This window comes from Cryptosporidium parvum, chromosome 7, assembly GCF_000165345.1.
Source record: "Cryptosporidium parvum Iowa II chromosome 7, whole genome shotgun sequence".
NCBI lineage: Eukaryota > Apicomplexa > Conoidasida > Eucoccidiorida > Cryptosporidiidae > Cryptosporidium > Cryptosporidium parvum.
This window is the reverse complement of record NC_006986.1, coordinates 1131360-1154814: the sequence shown is the minus strand read 5'-3', so window position 1 is coordinate 1154814 and position 23455 is coordinate 1131360. Positions and strand designations below refer to the sequence as shown.

General features: G+C 32.0%; 2 protein-coding genes and 1 non-coding gene across 3 annotated transcripts; 2 read left to right on the top strand and 1 right to left on the bottom strand.

The window, feature by feature from the left end:
* Positions 1-329: 329 nt before the first annotated feature.
* On the bottom strand, positions 330-2171 carry cgd7_5000 (vacuolar ATP synthase subunit A; the record flags this gene model as incomplete). Its single annotated transcript, XM_628642.1, has 1 exon — positions 330-2171. A coding segment is annotated over one exon (1842 nt), but the record flags the coding sequence as incomplete, so codon positions are not given.
* Positions 2172-3317: 1146 nt separating this feature from the next.
* cgd7_4990 (ubiquitin ligase with a HECT domain at the C-terminus) lies at positions 3318-23360 on the top strand (the record flags this gene model as incomplete). The annotated part of the gene is made up of 1 exon (XM_628641.1): positions 3318-23360. One exon carries the CDS (start codon positions 3318-3320, stop codon positions 23358-23360), a length of 20043 nt encoding a protein of 6680 aa, XP_628643.1.
* On the top strand, positions 9576-9678 carry cgd7_4995 (the record flags this gene model as incomplete). Its single annotated transcript has 1 exon — positions 9576-9678. It is a non-coding gene; the product is annotated as a snoRNA (small nucleolar RNA).
* Positions 23361-23455: the final 95 nt, after the last annotated feature.

Here is a 23455-nt window from a genome sequence, read left to right as displayed (position 1 = left end):
TTTGATCTATTTCTAGTGGTTATATTATTATTGTTTTGAAAGTAAGAAGTAACAAACAGGATAATTTAGAGACCAAGGTGTGGAGAGAAATTCCATTCTCCCTTGTAGTCTCCTGTTATTCCTCGAAATCTCTTAATCCCCCAATATCCAATCTTTTATCTCAGTCAGTCCTCTTCTCATACAGTCGTATCTTTTATAGGACACACCTAATTTGAGACGAGAATTAATAATTAAAAGAAAAATAGCAATGATTACACGTGGTATTAACAAGTATGAGAAGGAAATGAATGTAAAAAGGATAATGAAGTTCAATGAGGTTCTCTAATATTTTACTTATCAGAAATAGCTCTGAACTGGTTTGAAACCTCCTCATTAAGCTGAGAAAAGTGGTTCTTGATTTCTTGATCAGTTAATCTTGGGTCCAAGAATTTCATTGAAGTGATCTTATTAATAGTAGCTCTCATTGAATTATAAATTGTCGACCAGCCAATCTTTTGTTGTTGTTGAGATGAATCCTTAACAGCTTTTAGAGAAAGATCATATAAATTACCAATTGTCTTCATCATACCAAGAGTCTTTTGAATTGGACAAGTAAAATCATAGTCTGAAAAAGCATTTTGTTGAAGGAAATCTTCCCTAATAATCTTAGCAACCTCCAAAACAATCTTCTGATCCTCAGAAAGTGAATCCTTTCCAACAAGCTGTAAAATATCAGCAAGCTCATTCTCTTTCTGTAAAATCTCAGAAATCTTCTGCCTTAATCCATTAAATTCTGGATCAACTGAATCAAAGTATGGCTCCAAAACTCTTGAATATTTACTGAATGATGTATTCCAATTAACTGAAGGGAAATGTTTTCTCTGAGCAAGCTTCTTATCTAATCCCCAAAAGACTTGAACAATACCTATTGTAGCTGTAGTAACTGGATCAGAAAAGTCACCACCAGGTGGAGAAACTGCACCAACAATTGTTACTGTACCTTCTCTATCTGGGGAACCCATACATTTAACTCTTCCTGATCTTTCATAGAATGAAGCAAGTCTGGCGCCTAAATATGCTGGGTAACCCGAATCTGCAGGCATTTCAGCTAATCTACCAGAAATTTCTCTAAGAGCTTCAGCCCAACGAGAAGTTGAATCTGCCATCATAGAAACATTACATCCCATATCTCTAAAGTATTCAGAAAGTGTAATACCAGTGTAGATGGAAGCTTCTCTAGCAGCGACAGGCATATTTGATGTATTAGCTACTAAACAAGTTCTTTGCATAATTGACTCCTTCTTTCCATCAACCATAGTATAAAGCTCAGGGAATTCTGTAAGAACTTCTGCCATTTCATTTCCTCTTTCTCCACAACCAATGTAAATAATAACATCAGAGTTACTATATTTACTCAAAGCTTGAGAAATACATGTCTTACCACAACCAAAAGCTCCTGGAATAGCACAAGTTCCTCCTTGTACTGATGGGAACAAAGCATCCAAAATTCTTTGTCCTGTTAATAAAGGAGTATTACCTTGTAACTTCTCCAAGCATGGTCTTGGAACTCTAACAGGCCAAGAATGGCACATAGAATAACTCTTTACAACACCATCATATTCGATTTCAATTAAATCTTCATCAATTGTGTAATTTCCTGCTGTTGGGAGTCTTACAACTCTACCTTGTACATTTGGTGGTAACATAATTCTATGTGATTTAAATAGAGAATTTTCATAAACTGATCCAAAGATATCACCACCAGTAATAATATCTCCAACTCTTAAATTTGCATTTGGAGTAAACTCCCAAAGTTTATCATGGTCTAAACATTTTACATCAACTCCTCTTGGAATGAACATATCTTTTGTTGATTCTGAGATAAATCTTAAAGGTCTTTGGATACCATCAAAAATATTATCTAAGATACCAGGTCCAAGTTCAACTGAAAGTGGTTGACCAGTTTTAATAACAGGATCACCAACAGTAAGTCCAAAAGTGTCTTCATAAACCTGAATGGAAGCAGTATCTCCCTCAAGACGGATAATTTCACCAACCAATTTTTGGAAACCTACACGTACTAATTCATACATCTTAGTTCCACTCATATTTTCAGCAACAACCAAAGGTCCTGCAACCTTATAGATTGTACCATAATTCTTTTCGTCCGACTTCATTTTTATTTCTCTTCTTCAAACCTAACTTTCAAGTCTTCCTAGATTATTTAAAATACTTGGATATTCTGGCTTATCCTAGTTTCCAAGTGTCTGGTAATGAATTTTCAAGTTGCAAATGAAAAGAAGGATTTACTAATTTCTTCCTATTTGCTCCTTTTAAACTCTTTTATTATTTTTTCTTTTCCTCTTAATTTCCGTATTTATTCTATATAATAGACAGATAGACATATTTTTTTTATTACTAATTTGAGGTTTTTCAAGGTTTTCTAGAAAATACCCGCTACCGGGCAAACTTAATCCTATAATATATATATATATTTTAGGCAGCAAATTTATTATAGAAATTAATAAAAGTAAAAAATTGTTAATTGAAAAAAAATTATCGACAACCTGATTTGTAATTTGATTGAATATTTACTTATACAAAAATCAATTATCTAAAACGTCCTTTTGTTTCTCAAACTCTACATATTTTTTATTTGGACACTTTTTATTCTTATAAAGATACCCTTATTTTACACGTAAATTGACAATGAAAACAAATTCAATCATTATATATACAATTTACACATTTTTTCTTTCTTTTCCTCTTCTATGATTCGCTACTTCTTTATTACTTTCCTATCACTTTCTCTCTAATTCTTCTTTAAAAATTTCTCTACTAATTCTAAAATAATTGCGAGTTTCCCGCCTTTTAATGTGCATGCATTAAATATTTAGATTGGATGAGGGGAAGGAGGCAAAAAAAGGCGAGAGAGACTTAGAAGCTAAATTGACCGAAAATTAAAGAGTGTAAAGGAAAGGAAAGAAAAGAGAATAAAGGAAGGAAAGAAGAATATTAATAATAAAAAAGGAGAAAAAGAGGGTGAATCAAATTACAAAAAAACCTTTGAAGGTGAATTATAGAAGAAAACCAGTTGGACCATTTAATAATTACATGCAAAATTTGTGAATTAAAAATCAAACTGGTTCTAATTAATAGAAAATTTGACACGTAATATTTTTGGGTGTAAATTGAAGGAGTGTGGGGAAACTGCATGCAAAATTTCCAAGTTTGCATTGCATGCAAGGCCATAATCAATTAAGAAATATATAGCAAAGAATATAATAGGCGGAATTTAGAGAAATACTAGGCGTGGAAACTAAGAAAGAATTTGAAAAATGAGTATACAAAAGAATGATTTTGATAAGATAGTGAAGGAAAGATGTGTGAATCCTATGGAAATATTTATAGAATTAAGAAAGCTGGATGTTTCACCATCAGAATTGGCGGAAAGGTATATATTAGGGGGATTAGGTCAGCTTTCTGGAGTTGATTCCGCAGAAGGAAGAAGAGAATATGTAAGTAGAATGATTTCCAATTCAATTAAAAGGGTTAAGAGGTTAAGAGAAAGTAATAATGAAGTAATTAAAAGTAAAGGAAAAGTAGTTGTTTATGAAGATAATAAGGCAATAATGGATGAGAATAGAGTATTAAAGATGGACCCTTTTGGGAGTATTTCCGAGGATTATGGGGAATGGCTTAAAGAAAGCCTGATAAGACACTATGGAAGTATGGTAGAATGCGATAAGGAGATAATTAAGAATTTAGCAGAACAAATGAATCAGTTTTTGAGTTTAAGTAGAGCAAGTAGTGTTGAAGAGACAGCAAGTATGAAAAGAATTAGTGATATTTTGTTGGAGGAGAATGTGATTATAAGATCAGAAAATAAAGGATTATATGAGACTGGAAAGTTAAGTAATGCTGAAGTAATAAATTTTCCAAGTGCTTTGTTGAAATTAAGAGAATCTGTTCTGAGTTTGTCACGGGTTGGTGATTTAAATCTTATGAAAGGAGAAGATATGAATAACCTTAAGAATGGTCTTAGGTATAAGTGCAGAGGGTTAATGATGAATAGAGATCAAGAAAAAGAGATTTATTTTGGTAAGAGTTTGGATGATTTTTTGATTGAAAAAAAGTATAGCTTAATTTTCAAGGAGGATTCTGGATCAGAACTGAGAACTATGATACAAAACTTAACAGAATTCCTAAAAAAGGATACGATTTCAAACCCAGTTAGACGAGAAGAAAGAATAATCCAGTCATCAAAACTAGCAAACATATTTTCAAGTGCTTTGGGTTATATTTCCCGTGAATATTTTAATACTGAGCAAATGAACTTAATCATTAATTTGTCTCTTAGACTTATAATTAAGTTGGGTAATATGTCATTTTTGCTGGAAATCTTGCAGGAGCTTATAAAGCTTAAAGGATTAATAGGAGATCAGTTTGTTTTGGAGATTGATTCACTTATTTGGAGCAAGCTTCAATTCTTACAATTGTTATCCAGTTTTAATCTTCTAGTCTATGATTCTCAGAATGATGGAAAGTGGGGAAATCTCAAGAGTATTTCAAACACTTGTAGAGAAAGAGAGGATATTTTTGGACAGCCTTTCTATAAACATATAATATTTGAGAATATCCCACTTTTTGGTTGTAATATTGTTCAATTCCATTTAATTTCAGACTCCAGGATTTTCAATGAAGTTATTCAGGAGGATCTTGTTAGATCTCGAATTGAAATTTCAATAGATTACCCAACCAGTATGGACGAAATCAATGATTTAAGATCTCCTAAAGAAACTAAAGATATTCCATGTCTTAGAAAATTTGATACTTGTATTAAAGGAGGAAGGGAAACAAGACTCTCAGGAAGTTTGCTAATGTTGGAATTCTGCGACAATCAGATAAATTTATATGAATCCAAACATATTATTGGTTCATACTATGCAGGAAATAATCCTGGAAATACATCTTCTTTGGAATTGAAATCAATTAAACAATTGGAAAAATCTTTCGTAGGGGATTATCTGGTGGAACTTGTGACTTATATCGAAACCCAAGCATCAAAGAATATCCAAAGTTGTCTCTCTATTTTAGTTAATGGTGAAATTATCCATACCCTAAGATTTGGAAAAGAAATGACGAGTACTCTTAAAATTCAGGTTACAATGATTGATGAGACTTCTCTTGAGATCCAAAATACTGAGAATCTGACAAAAAAACTGGTTAAAGATATCTTGTTAAATAATAGAATTATAGATCATATATCTTTGGAGACTCGTAGATCAAATGGAGACTTAAATAAGCTTCCAAATGAAAAGGATTTCGAGACCAATTTTAAAATTAAAGCTTCAATTGGTAGTTTGTTGATATTTTTATCCAGTTTATGGAGAAGTAGTATAAGCAAAGACCCAAGAGCTGTCTTTGAGCTTCATTCGAATCATTATCATAATCTAAGTGACAATATGATAAGAAATGATGATTTGTCAAGGCTTCTTGGAATCTTGAATGATGAACTTAATTTGATTACAAACTTTTGTCAAGAAGAAAAGAATGAAGGAGAATTTCAAGTTTCTGAGATACTTTCTGATATTCAATTAGTTCTGAATCTTGTATTTATTCTCAGAAACTATGTTTCTGTAGATGATTACATTATCAAAAATATCCAAGGATCAGAAAGTCTTGAACATTCTTCATTTATTACTGGAGAAAATTTCAATATTGAACAAATCTCATCAAATGTGGAGAAATTCTTTTACATTATTTCAAGATTGATGGACTTAACTCTACACCCAGATTTGGAGGGGTTCCAATGGTTATGTAGAATCACTGCCATTAATGCACTTTCCAGAATGAATTATGAAGTCATTAAGGCAATTTTCCATTCAATTTCATTAGAAAACATTTTAGCGTTCATTAGAGGTATTATGAAGTCAAGGAGAAGTGAAGTGAACGAAATTCTTGATTTGATTAAATACTTGGATGAAGCGAATATCTTTAGTCTTATAGTCAACAGATTATTAAAGAGTAAGCAAGGTTGTGGTAATGATTACAGTGAGAATTCTAACACCAATTCAAGCTTCTTTATTTTACTTAGAGAGTTATTGAAAAGAAATGCAGATTTCTCATCCAGTGAAAACTACCAAGCTGAGATCTTGAATGAAAACTTACAGTTTGGAGATACTCTTTCAAAAGACTCCTCTCTAAGCCAGAACTTAACAGATTGGATTAAGATTCAAATTGAGACTGAGAGAAAAAACTATTCTACTCTTGATTGGATGTATAAGTACTATGATAGCTTTAAGAATAAGACAAGTAAGCATATTATGAGTATCCGTACCCCAATATACCGTAATAACTGTGATAATAGGATTATATTAAACATCCTAATTAACATTTTTGTCACAAATGGGATGAAGATTTCCCAGGCAAATATCATTGAATTAATTTCTGATCGATTTGAAAAGGAAGTCCAATTTGCTAAGTATTCTAAGAAAAAAGAAAGAAACTACGGACTAAATAGTAAAGAGGCCTTAGAAAGTCTTGAAGAGTCAGATAGAAACAATAATAATCATGATCAATCTAGATCACCAGTACCTATAGTTAAAGTAGGAATAATCAATGAAGATCGTGGAAATCAAGAGAAAATGAGAAGAAGAATAAGTAGTTCAATGATTTCAGGAGTTAAAGATGTTGTAGTTCCTCAAGATCATCTTCATATAGAAGAGAGACTTGATCACAATGCTTATAATCAAGAAGAATTCAGAGAAGATGAACTTTCAGTTCAAACTTTGAAGGATCTGAAGCCATCACGTGATTTCTTAAAGAATGACAAGAACATCATATTCTGGAGAGAAGTGATTTACCAGATTGTTGATATCTTAGTCAAACATTCACAAGATTGGCTTGAAACCAAATATCACTATAAATATAGCAAATACTGTTCTTTCCAGTTTCCTGATTCAAAAAAGAGTTCAGAAAATAAGCCGGTACCTTTTAATCATTTGAATGACTATACAATCAAAAATCTCGATTCAAACTCCAAAGATATTATTAGAAGTGTAATACAAAATGTATACAAAGACAAAAGTGGTATTTATACATCGTCAGAAATTATTTGGTTTGGGTATATGCTTAAGTACGGAGTAACTGAAGCCTTGGGAAATGTGATTTCTTATAGTTTATGTTGTTCCGAATTATTAATGAATAACTTAAAGAAATCAGAAGAAAGTATTGAGAGTATACAAAATGTTCATCCAGTAATTATTGGAAGAATTAAGAGACAACTACAGTACCTTCTTAATGAGAATTTAGTTAACTTAAATCTTGGAATTTTAAAGAAAATGGTGAAATTTAATGAGAAATTCTCTGATTTCTCGAGAGACTTATTTGATCATGATCTTCTGACTGTAGGAGGAGGAATTCTTAATCAAGAGTCTATGCATTCTGTTGTAGAGTCTCATATACAGTTTAATTGGTTATTATCCCAGTTATTTGTTTGGGCAAGTATTGATATTTCCATTGTATTGAGAGACTATTTGTTTAATTCTATAAAGGAGAAGAATTTAATTCAGTTATCAACTAATATTCATCCATTGATATTCAGAAATGTGATAGAGAATCTGCTAGAATATAAAGGATTTGATAATTTTAACCTTAGAATTTCTAGCCTAATGAATTCAAGATCTGATTGGATTGATAACTTATTAAATATATTATCAGAACAAGCCATTGGGAATGAAGAAAATATGGAAACTGAGTTAAAGGGTCAAAATTTGATCACAAAGATCATAAACTCTGACTCAGAAAGTATACAATTATTAGGAAACTATTGGAGAACTTTCCATCCAAAATATAAAAATCTTCAATTAGCTGTATATTCTGTAATAATGCATCTTTTTGGAGTGGATAATATTTCAAAATTTGATAATAACAAGATTGCAGTATTAGAGATGTCATTAAATATCTCAAAGAATTGTTGTTCACAGCTCTTGTCAAACTGGCAAGCACAATGTAGTTCAAATGGACAAGAGAATATAGACTTCCAAGAGCAAGCTAAGATCAAAGAGAAGTTTATTGAAAATACAATTTCAAGATGTAAATGGATTATTGAAAATGTTCCATTTAACCTTTGTAATAGATATAGAAATCCTACGATCGCTCACGTGGAAGAATACGAAAATCTTGATGCTGTATATTGTAAATCTGGACAGGAGAATATTTCAGGTTCTACTCAATTAGATTCAGAGAATGGAGTACCTTTAGAAGGTAAGAAAAAGAATAGAAGAGCTACTGACACTAATATTATTTTTAATAGCAACAGTCATCATATAGATATGTTGAAACAACTGTTAAGTATTAGAAGAAGATCTTCTCAACAAAGCTTTGAGCAGCCAATAATAACTTCAATGGGATCTTTTGGAGTTCCAAGCTCGTCATCATCCTCAGTTTCTGTTTCTTCAAAGTTAAATAGAAACAATTCTGATCCTTCTGTTTTTTCTGGTAATTTAAGCACTTCAAATTGGAAGGGAGAGAATTTACCAAGTCTTAATCACCTTCAAGATCACGTTTATAATTTGAATGTAGAAGGAGCAATAGATACTGAAATGACTTCAAGTCAGGTTTTGGACCTCTATATTCATTTTATTATGAACGGGCCCACAAGCATTCATGATATGAACAAAGTTGTTAAGACTGAAATATTTTCCTCCTTCCTAAAGTTGATGACTTTAGAACAAATTTACAAGATTACATCATCTCATAAATACTTTAAAGTATCTCTCCATTCATTTCTGAGATATGAAGGCTGGCTATATATTCGTCTTGCTCAACTGGTTATGATCTACGATTTCAAGTTCAGATCCTTACTGGAGCTTTGTTTTGAAAAAAGAAACAAAAAACAGCAACCCTCCTTATCCATGGAGAGCTTATCACAGATTATTTCTACAATAGAAATGAAAAGAGAACCTCTTTCTGGAGATACTTTTAGATATATGGGAGGAATAGTGAATAATATTCAAGAATGGATTTCACGAATCTTTAACAGTAAAATCCTACAAACAAGACAACTCTACCAAAATATCACTGAAAATGATGAATTATGGTTTGATTCATCCCTCAGAATAGTAATATTATACTTTATGATTGTCTCAAAAAAAAGTAATGATGAGATTTCTTTACTTAGAAACATCAGCTCTTGTATATTTCCCTTCATTCAAGATCAAGGAACAGAAAAAGATATATCACCACCTCAAATACAAGAGTCAAGTTCATCATTTGATACTCAAATCACAATTGGAGACACAGTAACTGGGATCATTATTGCTGAAATTAAATCTCAAGATGAAAAGAGCTTGATTCGAATCTTCCAAGAGCAAGGATATCATATAGAACAAGTCATCCAAGGTTCAAATGGAGATCAAAATCATACCCGTATATTCTTATTTATTCAAAGACTCTCATATTTGCCAACTCATTCTATCCCAATATTTGCAGACAAATGCAAGTTTAATTCTTTCTACAGAATCAATTATAACTCAGATTCTAATATATTTGTATTTAGATCAGAATATATTGATGAATTTGATCCTGTTTCAGAAAATGATGAAATGTCATTCTACTATCAGTTCCAAATACAAAACCTTGACTTGTTTGAAAGCTCAAGTTCTTCAGATAATAATATCCTCACAACAACTGACTCTAAAGATGGCTTTATATTCGAATCCTTGGTACCTTTACATGCATGCAATAAATATTCAAATAAAGATCTTGAGGAGAAACAAAGAAATTTGAGCTTGAACCACACAGTTAATGATACGAGTAAAATAGATGGAGAGAAAGGATGTGGTTGTAGCATAGTTAAGCTTTATAGTAAGAAGATTAAAATAGAAATGCTATCTTCAACCATTACAGAAGGATTTATGAGTAGAAGTAACAGCAATATAGGAAATCGTTTCATATTGAATAATAAAGATGAGGTTGAATTTGAATCCAAAGAACAGAGTGATCAGCTTCATTCAATAAGATCTGAAGTTAATTTATCTTTATCAACAACATCGAATTTGGCATCTTCCTTTTCATTTTCATCATCATCATCATCCTCATCTTCAATCATCTTATTAAATAGTTTGAACCGAATTAATAGCATGATACTCAACAATAGCTATATTAAAAGACTGAAAAAGAGAGGATGGATATTATTTAAGACTTATCTCTTAACTACTTTAATATCAGGAGGAAGCGAGAAAACTATTAAAGAAAGAGTTATATCCTATACTTTTAGTATCTTAACATCTATTTCAGAAAAGATCCAGAGCCTCAAGTCAATAGAAGAACCAAATAGCAAAGTTGAAGATGGGTTTAGAAGAAATGATGAGTTATGTGAAGAGTTGGAATTGTATGTTGAAGATATTCTCAATATTTTAATTTATTCAATACAGTTAACATGTTACTCAGCAAAACTTAATAGAACTGAGACAGAATCTTCACAAGAGACAACAAGAAATAGGCTTTTGAGAAATAATCAGAATTCAGGAGATATTTCATATTCAATCTTGATAAAGTTCTTGAAGCTGCATAATGGTGAGAAGCATACTCTTAAAGATTTATGGACCAGAAACTCAAAGATTGAAGGAAAGATCTCAGTCATGCTCACGGAATGTATTAGACAATGTACAATAAAAGACTTATCCTCAGGTATTTACCAGAAAGAAGTTTCTCAAACATCTACAAACACTAACAAGGTTTATGGATCTCATTTTACTGCACTTGACTTTCAAGAAACTCAAGAATGGATTCTTCAACTTAACGAAATTACTCAAAATAATAAAGAATCCACAGCCAATATCCGTAATTTCTCAGTTACCTTACCAGATCTTCACTTATTCCCAAGATCTTTCTTAAAATGCATCTCTAGTGAGCTCATTAATTATAACTCAGAAAACCAAGATGGAGACTCTAAATCAAAAGATAGTCCCAAAAATCAGAACTCGATAGGTGAATCTGGATCTGGATCACCAAATGCAGGAAATGGGTCTACTACAAATGGAAGTGGTGATCTTCATCCTATAGGAGGGAATGGTGGAGGCAATGAGGTCCCTTCTGCTTTCAGAAACCATCCTCACTCTTCTACCTTCATTGGTGCACTTCCAAATGAAAACTTTAATGTTAATATTGATGGAAGAATTGTTCAGTGTGATCAAGCATCCATGGGAGGTGGAATTGTAATTTGTAGAGCTCCTTTAACCTTTAGAGGACTTCAATCTACGGGATTATCTGTACCACCTAATATACTTTCCTTTAGAGTTCTTGGAATTGGAAGGTTTGGAATAACTGTAGCTCCCTCGAATGTCCTTACAATGTCATTGGAGGAAGTATTCCAACGAAATGATGTTGTAGGTCTTCGTCCACAACCTCCTACATCATCATCGTCTACTTCATCATCTACTTCTTCTAATCCTGGTGTCTACCAATTACCAGAAAATATGTTTGCTTTGGAAATTCCATATTCAGAAGGAACCGTGATTGATATAAGATATGGGGTAAGCTCAAATTCTTCTGGATCTATTTTGAGGTCTGAAATCTTTATTGGAGGGGAAAGTATTGGAAGTGTTCTGGAAGTTCAATTTAATGAATTAGCACAGATCTCAGAGGATACCCGTCTTTCTGTCATTTTTGTGATCCTTGATCCACTTACTATTCTATATGAAGGACTTCCTTTCTCAACTAGATATAGAAGAAGAAGTAGCACTTGGTTTGAATCAATACATGGTGGAAGAGTTGTAACTCAAGAACAGATTCAACAACTGGCCTCAGGATCATCATCTTCCTCAGCCTCTCCTTCAATTCACAACCTGGTTATGAAAGAATTGGATTTAAATAATAAGAAACAGTTATATAATATTAGTTTTCTTGTTTACATTCAGAATATCAAACTTTTCCAGGAAATCTTGGTTTCAAGTCATGGTTTACTTTCTGGCCTGAAGGATAATCTAGTCAAGTCTATTCACAAGACTATTTTGTCAATCAGTTCTGACTTTGAGGCACATCTTGAGACTTTCTTTTCTGTAAAGACTTTAGATCATGAAATCTCAGATTCTCTCGAGTTGTCCCTTCCTTCTGATAACCAAGATTTAGACATAACTTTGCAATTACTTGACTCCCTTATTGAAAAGACTTTGCTCATGTGCTCAATATGTACGATCTTTGGAGTAGATCTCAATCCATTAGAAGAAAATGATGATTCAGGGATGAATCTACCTATAAAACATCCAGATACCATAAGTTGCAAAGAAAATCCAAAAACTCATTTTGAACGAGAACTTTTATTGAGAAGAAGATGCTCAAACATTACTTATGGGGATCTTCCTTGGCTAAGTAGTAGCATAGACAGTGGTGTTCTTTGCTATTCATCTCTTTTTGGTCTTAAACTTTCACAATTGGAGCTCATCTTAGAAGGATTCTATCAACTTTTCAAGGTGAAATTCATCCACCAGTTTTACTTCTTATTGGGAACAGAAAATCTTAAAATTTGTATATCAGATGAGTTTGTAAGCAAATGGGGGAAAATTTTAGAGCTACAGAAACATCTTCTAGATTCACTTTCTGTACTCATTTCAAGATCTTCCTTGATTGTTTCATTAATTTCTAGAGTGATCTTGGAGTTTTGTCCTGGTAATGATGCTCCAAAACTTTCAGAAAAGATGAAGAATATTCTATTTGGCTTCTTTTCTCTAATTGGAAACTTTTCTCTATATTCTTGCGGAGATGCAAATCAAGGATTAAGATCATCGAATGAAACAAGGGAACTTGAACTTTTTAATATATTTTCTCAAAAAGGTAGAAACTTCCAGGAGAAAAACCAACACAAGTTTAAACCCATTGTAACTAAAGAAGAAAAAAGTCTTTATGACATCATTACAAGTACCGGTATTGATTGTGATCAGAATTTCTCTTCAGATCCACTTCAAAGTCAAGATCAAAATCAAAACGAGTTATCATCTTCTAACAAATTATACGACTTACCAGAAATACAAATGAGAACTATTCTACTAACTGAAGATTGTAATGTCCTTTGGAAGTGGATCTTAAGACAAGGATTTGTCAACAGAGACAATCATTCAAATTACTCTTCTTCAAAGATTAAAGCTGTCAGACATTTAGATAATTCTATTTATGGAATGTTAAGTATGAACCAAAGAATATTCAATCTTGAAGGTTCTAATCCAATCACAGCAAAAAAACTTGTTTTAAAATCTAATGGAACTACAGCAACTTGGTCTATTAAGATCTCTGCTATTGATACCTTATGTAATATTTGTGGAATTATACCTGATCACATTAATAAGTTACTTTTCCAAGATACCAAATATAGTTCAGAGGAGTATCAAAAATCTGATAAACAATTATCTAATAAACTACCTGATGAAAAAACCATTTCTGAGAGATTCTACCAAATTATTCGAATCATGAGAATCTGTACATACTTTATAATCAGAGGTAGAGAGGATTTCGTATTTCCTGCAGCACATCAAAATATGGATGATAGCAATCATCTTTCTCCCTCTCCTGATTACTGGCTTATGTTTAAAAGATCCATATATAATGATATTCACAACACATCTGAAATCTCTATTAAAGATTCTACAAGAAAGATTCTTAATAGAATTGATAGTGAAAGTGCATTAACTGATAAACTCTATTCATGGCAAAGGCTTATATATGTTACATCTTGTTATATAGACTTGGATGAAGAAATTGATGAAAATACGGATCAAGTAATGGATCAACTGGTTATAGAGAAGAGTCATATGAGAAGAACTATTACTCATTTCTTAAAAACTGAGATCATATTCCATTTAGTTGGTTCTTTGATTCAGATCTTTTCTATTAGAATCAAAGAGACTAATAATGGTCAATCATCTTCTGGTAATCATCCAAAACAACTCAAATATTCTTCACTATCTCCTTCTGTATATGTGGCTCATTGGTTAATGGATCAATTTATTAGACATCCTTTATGCCCAAGTTTTATCAGATCATCCATTGTTAACAGATTAACATGGAATTTCCTCTTTTCTCTATTAACTAATGGAGTTCATATCCCAACAAAGCTTGCAATTGATTCTTGTAGAATGACTTATTGGATTACTAATCATAGAAATATGAAATCAGATTTGGGTAAATATAAAGAGATTCAAGATCAAGAATATGATCATGATCAAGCAAGAGAAATTATTGATCAAAGTCAAGGAATACTTGATTCTATATGCTATTGTGTTTCATGTATTTTATCTTTATATGAGAGCAAAGTCAATTTTGATGGGGAAAATCCTCTTGTCAATGTTAATAATCTTCCAGTATTCAGAGAACTCATTTTAGGAAAGGTACCAATTACTCAACTTGGATGGGATTACTTTACTTCAGCTGAAGATTATAAGCCAATCAATAGACAAAAGATTAATACTACATTAGTATGTCATTTTATGGCATGCTCAGCAAGATGTATATTGGATTCTTCAAATGAATATACTCTATTACCTCTTCCTCATATTCTGTCATTCTTTAATAGGTATTTGAGTTTTATTTCAATATCAAACCATTTAATGTTAAGTACTAGTGATACTGCAATACTTTCAAATAATGAAATCAATAAGACAAGATCTTTATCAGAAAGAAAATTGTCCAGAAATGAAATCTATGATGAGATATTTAATGATGATATTAAGCCAAATACACTTTTCCCTTGGAAATACATTCAAAATACCTTAAACTATATTAGTCCAAAAAGCATGTTATTGAGTCTTGGGGAAAGTCCAATTTCCCAAGAATATCATTCAGTTTTAAGAATTAACTATGGAAACTCCTTAGAAAATGGTTTGATTGAAAAGAACAAAGGAAGGAATTTGGCAAGTAATGGATATTTATATCCAAATCAAAACACTTACAATCCACAACTTAATAAGATGCATAAACGAAACTCAGGATTCATAGGATTTAAGCTGAAACCTTTAAAACTTAAGTTCGATTATGAAAGAAATCATAAAGTACCGAGAATTTTATATAGTATTAATAATACTGGGATAAATGGTCTAATTTATGAATATGGAGGATATGAAATTGGCCAGAAGAATATAAAACTAAGAGAGGTAATAAAACATTCTTATGAGAATGGAGATATTCAATTTGAAGAGAAGCAGAAGATCAATAGAAATGAGTTTAGAGTTATTCTAAACTCTGGTCATAAGAGTGTTTCTTACTGTTTAAGATCTGATAATATGCTTTATGTTAATGGTTTGCATTCAAGTAGTGTAAAGGCTCTCTTCCGTTTTAACAAGTTATCAGAATGTGGGGAAAATAACGGTATTCATCCTATTAAGCTGATTTTGGTAGGAGGAATTGTTTTTGAGAGACAATTGAGTGAAATAGAAATCTCATCATTTTACACTAATTGGATTCAAGGAGAACTATTCCAGAAACTGAAACCAAAAAAAAGAGATACAAACATTAAGAGTGAGCTTTTGAGTCAAAATAATGGATATCTTGGTAGTATTTTGTATTCTTATTATGATGATAAATGCTTAAATTTTGGAGGAGAAGAGATTTCCCAAAGCCTAACAAGAATTAGAGCTGCCTCAAGCTTTTCTATTCAAGCTAGAAGTAAACAGAAATATCTAGATATTTCTGTGATATTCCAGAATCGTCTTTTGATCTTGGAAGTGAATGGTACTCCTGTAGCAATAACTGGTCTCCCTCCTCAAGCTAGATTCATTCTTCCAATTATTTACTTGGAAAGTAACAAGAGAACTTCCATAAGATCTTCACTTGCAATTTCTCAAAATTCTTCATCAAAATCGCATTGCTCAGAATCATCCGAATTGGAAACACAATCTGATGTTAATTCCTTAATATACTGCGACGTTCAACTAAATAGTTGTATTGAAGATATCTTCATTCCTTATACTCAAATCATCTCCAAAATAGATTACCTCCCAGTAATATCAGAATGTTCCGATTCACAAGATAAATTGCAAATTGAAAATGACTCTGTAAAATGGATCCCATCAGAATTCAAACATAGATTTAAGATCCAAGATCGGAAAGATTGTTATTCTAATGGAAGTTTGAAAATGCTTAAGATTCAGACTCCTTCAAGAAAAGTGGTAGGAGGTAGTTTGGATCAAATTTCAAATGAAAATTCGACTCCAAGATCAGAACTTAAACGTAAGAAAAAAGGCTTATCTCTTCTTGGATACATGCATCCAAATATACCAAGTGGAGTTAGTTTCTGTAGTAGTAGTAATACAAGTAGAGATCTGTATAGTCCAGCCCTATTCAAAAACTGGAAGAATTGGGTCTTACCAGAAAATACAGTTTGGAGAGTAAATAGAATCGAGGATGACACTCAGATCCAAAATAATAACGATGATGAATGCTATTTGAATGATAACAGGGAAATTAGTATTAAATCACGTTTATTCAAGTCTTTGGACCCTTGTAAATCTTTTAGCATAACATTCAAGATACAAAAACTTAATGATCATGAGATTTCTAATGAGATTGGGGAGAAATCACCTCAGACATTTGGAGTTGGAATAGACTGGTTGGATGGTATGTATAGATTTATTTGGCTTAATGATGGAAGATTTATAGTTCCATCACTCCCTCCATTACCATTTGAGATCAGTAAATTGTATAAAGAGTATAAAATTCCAACTAACCAAGAAATTATTATTGAGAATTTGGACTCATATGAATTTTCAGATTCAAGATCTCAAAAGGTATCGATACCTAAATATGGATTACATGATCAAATTACTATCGAATTTCAACCAAGTATACCAGCTTTAATATTTTTCAAGAATAATGAATACAGCTTTTCATTTAACTTTACTGAGTTTTATAAGAGGATGAGTGGAAACTTGTTATTAAGTTTGGAGAGTTGCCCTCAAAGAGAAGTATTTTCTCAAGTAGGTGGGCATTTTGAAGAGATTAGTCAGCAAATGAATTGTACTCAGAATTTGTCAGAGAAGATGATTTGGATTGTTCGAACTCTCTTTGTGATGACAATTTTGCAGAATGACGTATTGGTAATGAGTCATTTGATTTCAAAATACTCCAAGTATTTGATTGATTTAGAAAAGGGAGAGTTTTTATTCAAAGTATTAATAACTGAGGATCTTTACAATAATATTCTCAATTGTATTCCAAAATGTATTTCAAGTTCAAAGATGACAATCAGAAGTCTTCTAAGTAATATTTATGATTATGTAATGTTTCCAGATCCCAGGGAGTTCTTTTCAATCCAAGAACAGGTTTTAAATTGGGATTTGTTGAATACTCACTTTTCAATGAGTAATCAAGATGAGATAAATCATCAAGCTTTTAACTCCTCTTCAACTTCATTTTCATCTTTAAGAGTCTTCTCAGAGAAAAGAAGCCAAAAAATTGTCAAGCATGAAACTCCATTTTGGTTGGCTTGTTGGATTGGAAATGAGCAAATTGTTCAATATCTTTTGAATTTTGTTCATGTTGATAACAGAGCTTTGAATCTTCTCGATACTGATGATCACTTATCTCTATATATTGGTTGTTATGGGATGGTTATTGAAGGCAGAGAAAGAGAAAATTCAGGACTGCATACTATTTCCAACTCCATTGGTACTATTTCTTACTCTTCCTCCTCTTCCTTTTCTTCATCCTCGTCTTCATCATCCTCGTCTTCTTCTTCTATTTCCAATCTTAATAACTCCTCTCATCATCATCAGTTTAGATATCTAATCCAAATTGAAAACAGAAAATTTAATGCACAGAATATTCAGAAGGAAAGATTAGGAATGCTTTTGGGAGAGCTTAAAGGATATTCTCTCTATCAGACTGGATTAATGGCCTCAATAATCAGTGGAAATGCTAGAATAGCATACATCTTAATGGTGGTTTATGACTCTGATGTTAATATTCAAGATAGATTAGGAAATACTAGTTACCACTTTGCTTTGGCTTTTGGTCATCTAGATATCATTCAACTTCTCTCTTTCAAGGGAGTGAATCCATACATTACAAATAATCACGATCAATTTGCTGGTTCCCTTTATAGAACACTCCTTAAAAAATTCGTAGAGAGAGATAGAAGTCAGGGAGGAGTTGGTCAATCAGAAAATGGTACAGATCTTGGTGTACCTGAGCAATTTAATAATTCATCTGGACCTGGATCTGGATCTGGATCTGGATCTTCATCAGGAACTACAGGATCTAAGATGCTTGATTGGGCAATAATCCCATCTCCTCCAAAAATATCCTTCCATGCAGAAAAAGAAGATATTGCAGAGTTTACACAACAATATGAAAAACTTTACTGTTTCTCAGTTTGCAATAGCCAAAAGATTGATGCAGAAAAAGAATCACAAAAGTCATTTATTAATATGAATATTCAAAATAAGTCCAATTTACTCCCCCCTTACCAGTATCCTTGGCCAGGACTATTTTCTGATTGTCAAATTGTGGCTATGGCTGATCTTGATCCTTCTTCTTGTTTAGAAAAAGATCATTCTTCAGATACATATATTTCAATAGAATCCCTTGAGATTGGAGGAGTTCTTCAGAAAAAGAATTCTCATCCTAAAGATCTTGAGATAGTTCAAAATTGTTCGAGAAATAAGTCAAAAAATACTTCCTTTAAAGATTTGTTTGCAGCCAGAATTTATGATAAGAAGATACTTAATATTCATATTATTCAGTATCTCTTTTATAGATGGATCAGATCAATCAAATGCCATTCAGGATCAATTGCTGCTTCTACAAGCTTATCATCCAACAGTATTGTAAATATGTCCATTAATAGAAAACCTGAGACGGGAAGACCAACTGATGACTTTGTGTATAATGTGAATAGTATTAACTATTATCATTATACTCAACCAGTATCGGTTTCACAAAGTGGACCTCCAAGCAATCATTTTGGATATGACCAATCAGGAATGTCTTCATCTTCTGCTACTTCTTCTTCATCCCCACCTCTTCCTTCATCTATTAATTCTACATCAAACACCTCATCACTAGGAGGAGAAATTTCTGGGATTAATTCTGGGTATAGGATTACTTCTAGTACTGGTAGTAGTAATCACTATCATCATAGAGGAAGTGTAACCAATATTTCTGGTGATATAAATAGCTCAGGACCAGAACTACAAATACCAAATCGTCTCGGGAATGTAAGATCACAAAATAGATCAAGTAATTACAATTCGCTTTTGGGAGTAGGAGCTTTTGGAGCAGTAATCACTGCTCCAGATAAGATCTTGATCCCACAAGAAGTAATGGAGGAGATATACAATGGTCTTTCTCAAGTAAGAAACATCAAAGAATTATTGGATATTATCAATGTTACCTATAAGTATATAGCTCAAGTATTAACAGTAAAATGTTCAATGGGAGATGGAATTCATGGTATGGGAAATATAGAGATTAGTTTCCCTAAAAATGCTGGAGTTAATTATTCTGAATCAGGAGAAAACCTTGAAAATGATCAAAACTCTTGGAATGTAAAAGAAGCTGATGAAAAGCTCCTTCAAGAGCAAATGGTTAAGTGTTGTTGGGAGCTATTAGAAATGGAGGAGGCTATAGATAAACATCATGGATACTATCCCTATTGGACTGTGGAACATGAAAGATTTATTTGGATTCACAATATAAGAAAACTCCTTTCTTTGGTAAAAGATTATGATAATAATTTAGATTATATATCATGTAACTCTTGGATTGAATGGATACCTAATCTAGATCTTTTTGATAAGAATTGTTATAACAAATATAAGAAATCGATTTTATCAGAAAAGAAGAATTCAAGTTATTCAAAGTTGGGTATAATTGGAGAAGAGCAAGAATTTTTGGATTTTAAGTTCTTAGCAAGACCAGTAGTTTCTCTTGATATGAAGATTCTATGTAAAATGCATCAGCACTGTCAAACTGTTATAGATCAGAAGCTAATTCAACTTTTAAACATAGAATTAGGAGAACAACAAATATACAGAGTAGTCTTATTTGAACTTTTAAAACGAATAAACTTTACTGATAAATCAGAATTTGAAATTGATATTGAAGAAAATATTATTAAAGAAGATGAATTTAGAAATAAATCAATGGTTTTACTTGGAATAAGATCTTTGGATATCTCAAAGATGATCCCAAAACATGACTCCAATATATGGACCAGAACAAAAATCTCTCATTCAGACTCTTTGGATGTAATTCGTTATGTCTCAAATTCAATCAAAAACTTATTTTCTCTTGTAGTATTAAAATATTGCTTCAATAGAGATGATCAAGTTAAATTAATTGGTGATCATAATAATGATCTCGAGACAGATTCAAGTCAAGATCCACAATACGAAGATTTTCATTTTTCAAAGTTTGAAGAAGATGAATTCAAAAATAATAATTGTGAAAGTTATGGACCTTCTTTAATAGATTTAAATAACTTATTCTATACTGAAGAAGAATTTCCTTTCAAAGTAATAGAAATTCTTCTTGGTAATATTCTTCCCATCTATACAACTTCTCTTGATGTATTTACAAAAATACAATTAAATAACAGTGGAAATGGTGGTAAAAATCAATTCAAACTAAGATTACAATCATTATTTTGGTATGTGGATATAATGAAACAATTTTTATCAGGAAGAATTCTACTTCTGAATAAGTTTAATGATATTTCCAGATTTACAATTCCAATGATTTCTGGAGTCTTTAACTCACCAACATTAAATTACGAACAAGAAGACTTTCTGAGAATATCTTGTCCATTTTATTTCTCAAATAATTACTTTGGTGATCTTTTCTGGAAATTATCTAAAAATCAATTCAATAAGAACATTTTTAAAGCATTCAATAGTTATTATTCTAAAAAAAGTGGAGTTTTAAAAAATAAGATCTTGAGACAAAATATAGGTACCGAAGAAAATACGTCTCAAGATCTTATTATGACAACTCCATTATTATTATTACAATCAAGTAAATTGCTTGGTAGTTGGGGATCATATTACAATATATACTCGTCACCAAGGTATTTAATTCATGTGGGACCATATGATATTCCGATTCCAATAAGTTCATATTTATTATTAAAGCCATATTATAAGTTGAATTTGGTGAATTCTCTATGGAATGATATATTGAAGAGGTTAATATATTCAAAGAAGAGGGATGGGAATGGTAATACTACTGCAAATAATGGGTTAACAGTTCACTTGAATAGGAATTTAGCAGTAACAGGAGGGAATCCTTTAAAGTATTCTCTTCTATCACAATCTACAAGACAGATTCTACAAATGCTTCCAGAGAAGCTAAGAATTACTGAAAGACCATTTCTTATAGTATTTAGAGGAGAAGGGAGTACTGATTTTGGGGGTCCATTCCAAGAGTTTCTTTCTTGGATTTCTAATGAAATTATGAGTAAGAACAATGATAATATAGATAAGACGACAACAACAAAGGATGTACAAAGATTAGGAGGAGGTGTTGGTTATATGAATGGAATTGCCGATGATTTGGGTACAAATCAAACGTTGTTATCAAATGAGAACCGTTACTATGGATTATTTACTCCTTGTGCCAATGCTCTTCATTCAATTGGTCACAACCAGGATACAGTTTCTATTAACTCTGTGTATTCTAATTACAAGACAATAAATTCCTTATATATTTGTGAAGAGTTTTTGCTTTTTGGATCATCTGGTCAGGAGGTATCGGAAGGAAATGTTCAGTCTGAATCCTTGCTTTCTAAGTTTAAGAGAGACTATTATACTAAGAAGAACTTTTCGTCTGAATCTTCTTTTGGAATTGAGGATCTTGAAGAATATGATTCTAAGATGAGAGAAGGAGGAGGATTCATGATTCAGACAGCTGGTTACCAAATATTTAAAGCTATTGTTAGTAAGATTCCTTCTTTAAGATGTAACCATAGTTACTCAGGAAATTCTAAGATACTTACTTATACAATAGACAGCAAGATCCAATCCTTCTTTAGAAGAGAAGGAGATCATGAAAATGTGAATGATAATGGAATTGAAATTGAGAATAACAGAGAAAGAGAAGTGGAAAGAGAAGGAGAAAGGGAAAGGGAAGTAGTTTCAATAGAAACTGATGAAGAGGATGGTGAAGATACAATTCGATTAAGAAGAACTGAGAGTAGATATGCTTTGGAAGAGATATCTTTATCTTCTTCCAATTCACAATCATCATCATCTTCTTCTTCTTCAAACTCTTCGCCAGTATCAATGGGATCAATTCCAGAAGAGCTTAATCATGCTGAGTCTATCAATAATACGAATCCTACTCCAATAACTACTCAGCAGGAAGCCCCACAACCGAACATAATAGAAGAGGATCTAGGGATAATGCATAAGCTTGATCCATGGGAGTGGCCAAAAGATAAGGAGATTAGAGAGATGATTGGTGAGATGTATGAATGTTTAGGAAGATTAATGGGGATTTGCGTTACAACTAAGAGTGCTATGAATATTAATCTGAATCCTTTGATCTGGAAAAAGTTCTCAGGACTTCCTCTCTCACTTAAGGATCTTGTGGATGCAGATTGTATAGCTTATGAAATGCTTAACTCTCTCAAATACATAGAAAATGAAAGTTTAAATAGAAAACATAGAAAAGGAAGAGGAGGAAAACGAGAAGAAGATGTAAAACAACTAGAAGGAAGAGAAGAAGAAGGACGGGAACGAGGAGGAGGAACCAGTATCCCAGAAATTGAAGGTTTGACATTCCAGATAGAAAATATGAATGGAAGTATAACCTCACTATTAAATATAGAGGGAGGAGAAATGGAATCAAGCGTGGGAGTCACATTGGAGAATCTTCATCTATTTGTTCAGCTAGCAGAAAGATGTAGAATGTTGGATGACAGTAATATAATGACAAATATACTCAAAGGATTCGGTACCATTATTCCATTGGGAAGGATGAGGATGTTATTTAATTATCAAAAGATTGAATATTTAATATGTGGAGAATCAAAAATAGATCTATTAATACTTAAGAATCATACAGTTTCTCCTCATCCAGAACTTAAAGAACAACTATTTCAAGTGCTTGAGACTTTTAATAATGAGCAACTACAAAAGCTTCTTAGATTTGTATCAGGTAGGAGTAGACTTCCTCAAGTTAACAATAACTCAAGTGATTGGAAATTTTCAATAAACTATGATAACCCTGAAACTATACAAGATAATAGACTTCCTATTGCAACAACTTGTGGATTTAGATTATCTTTACCAAGATATTCAAGTATCGAGATTTTAAGATCAAGATTACTTTATGCAATTAATAATTGTGTTGCAATAGATCTTGATGCATACGTTACCCATGATAATTAGATCTAAAAAAAGCAAAAGTTGAATTAATTTAATCATTAAAAGGAATAAATAAAATAGGAAAAGAAAAAAACAAAGAAAATAACCCAAAAATACCT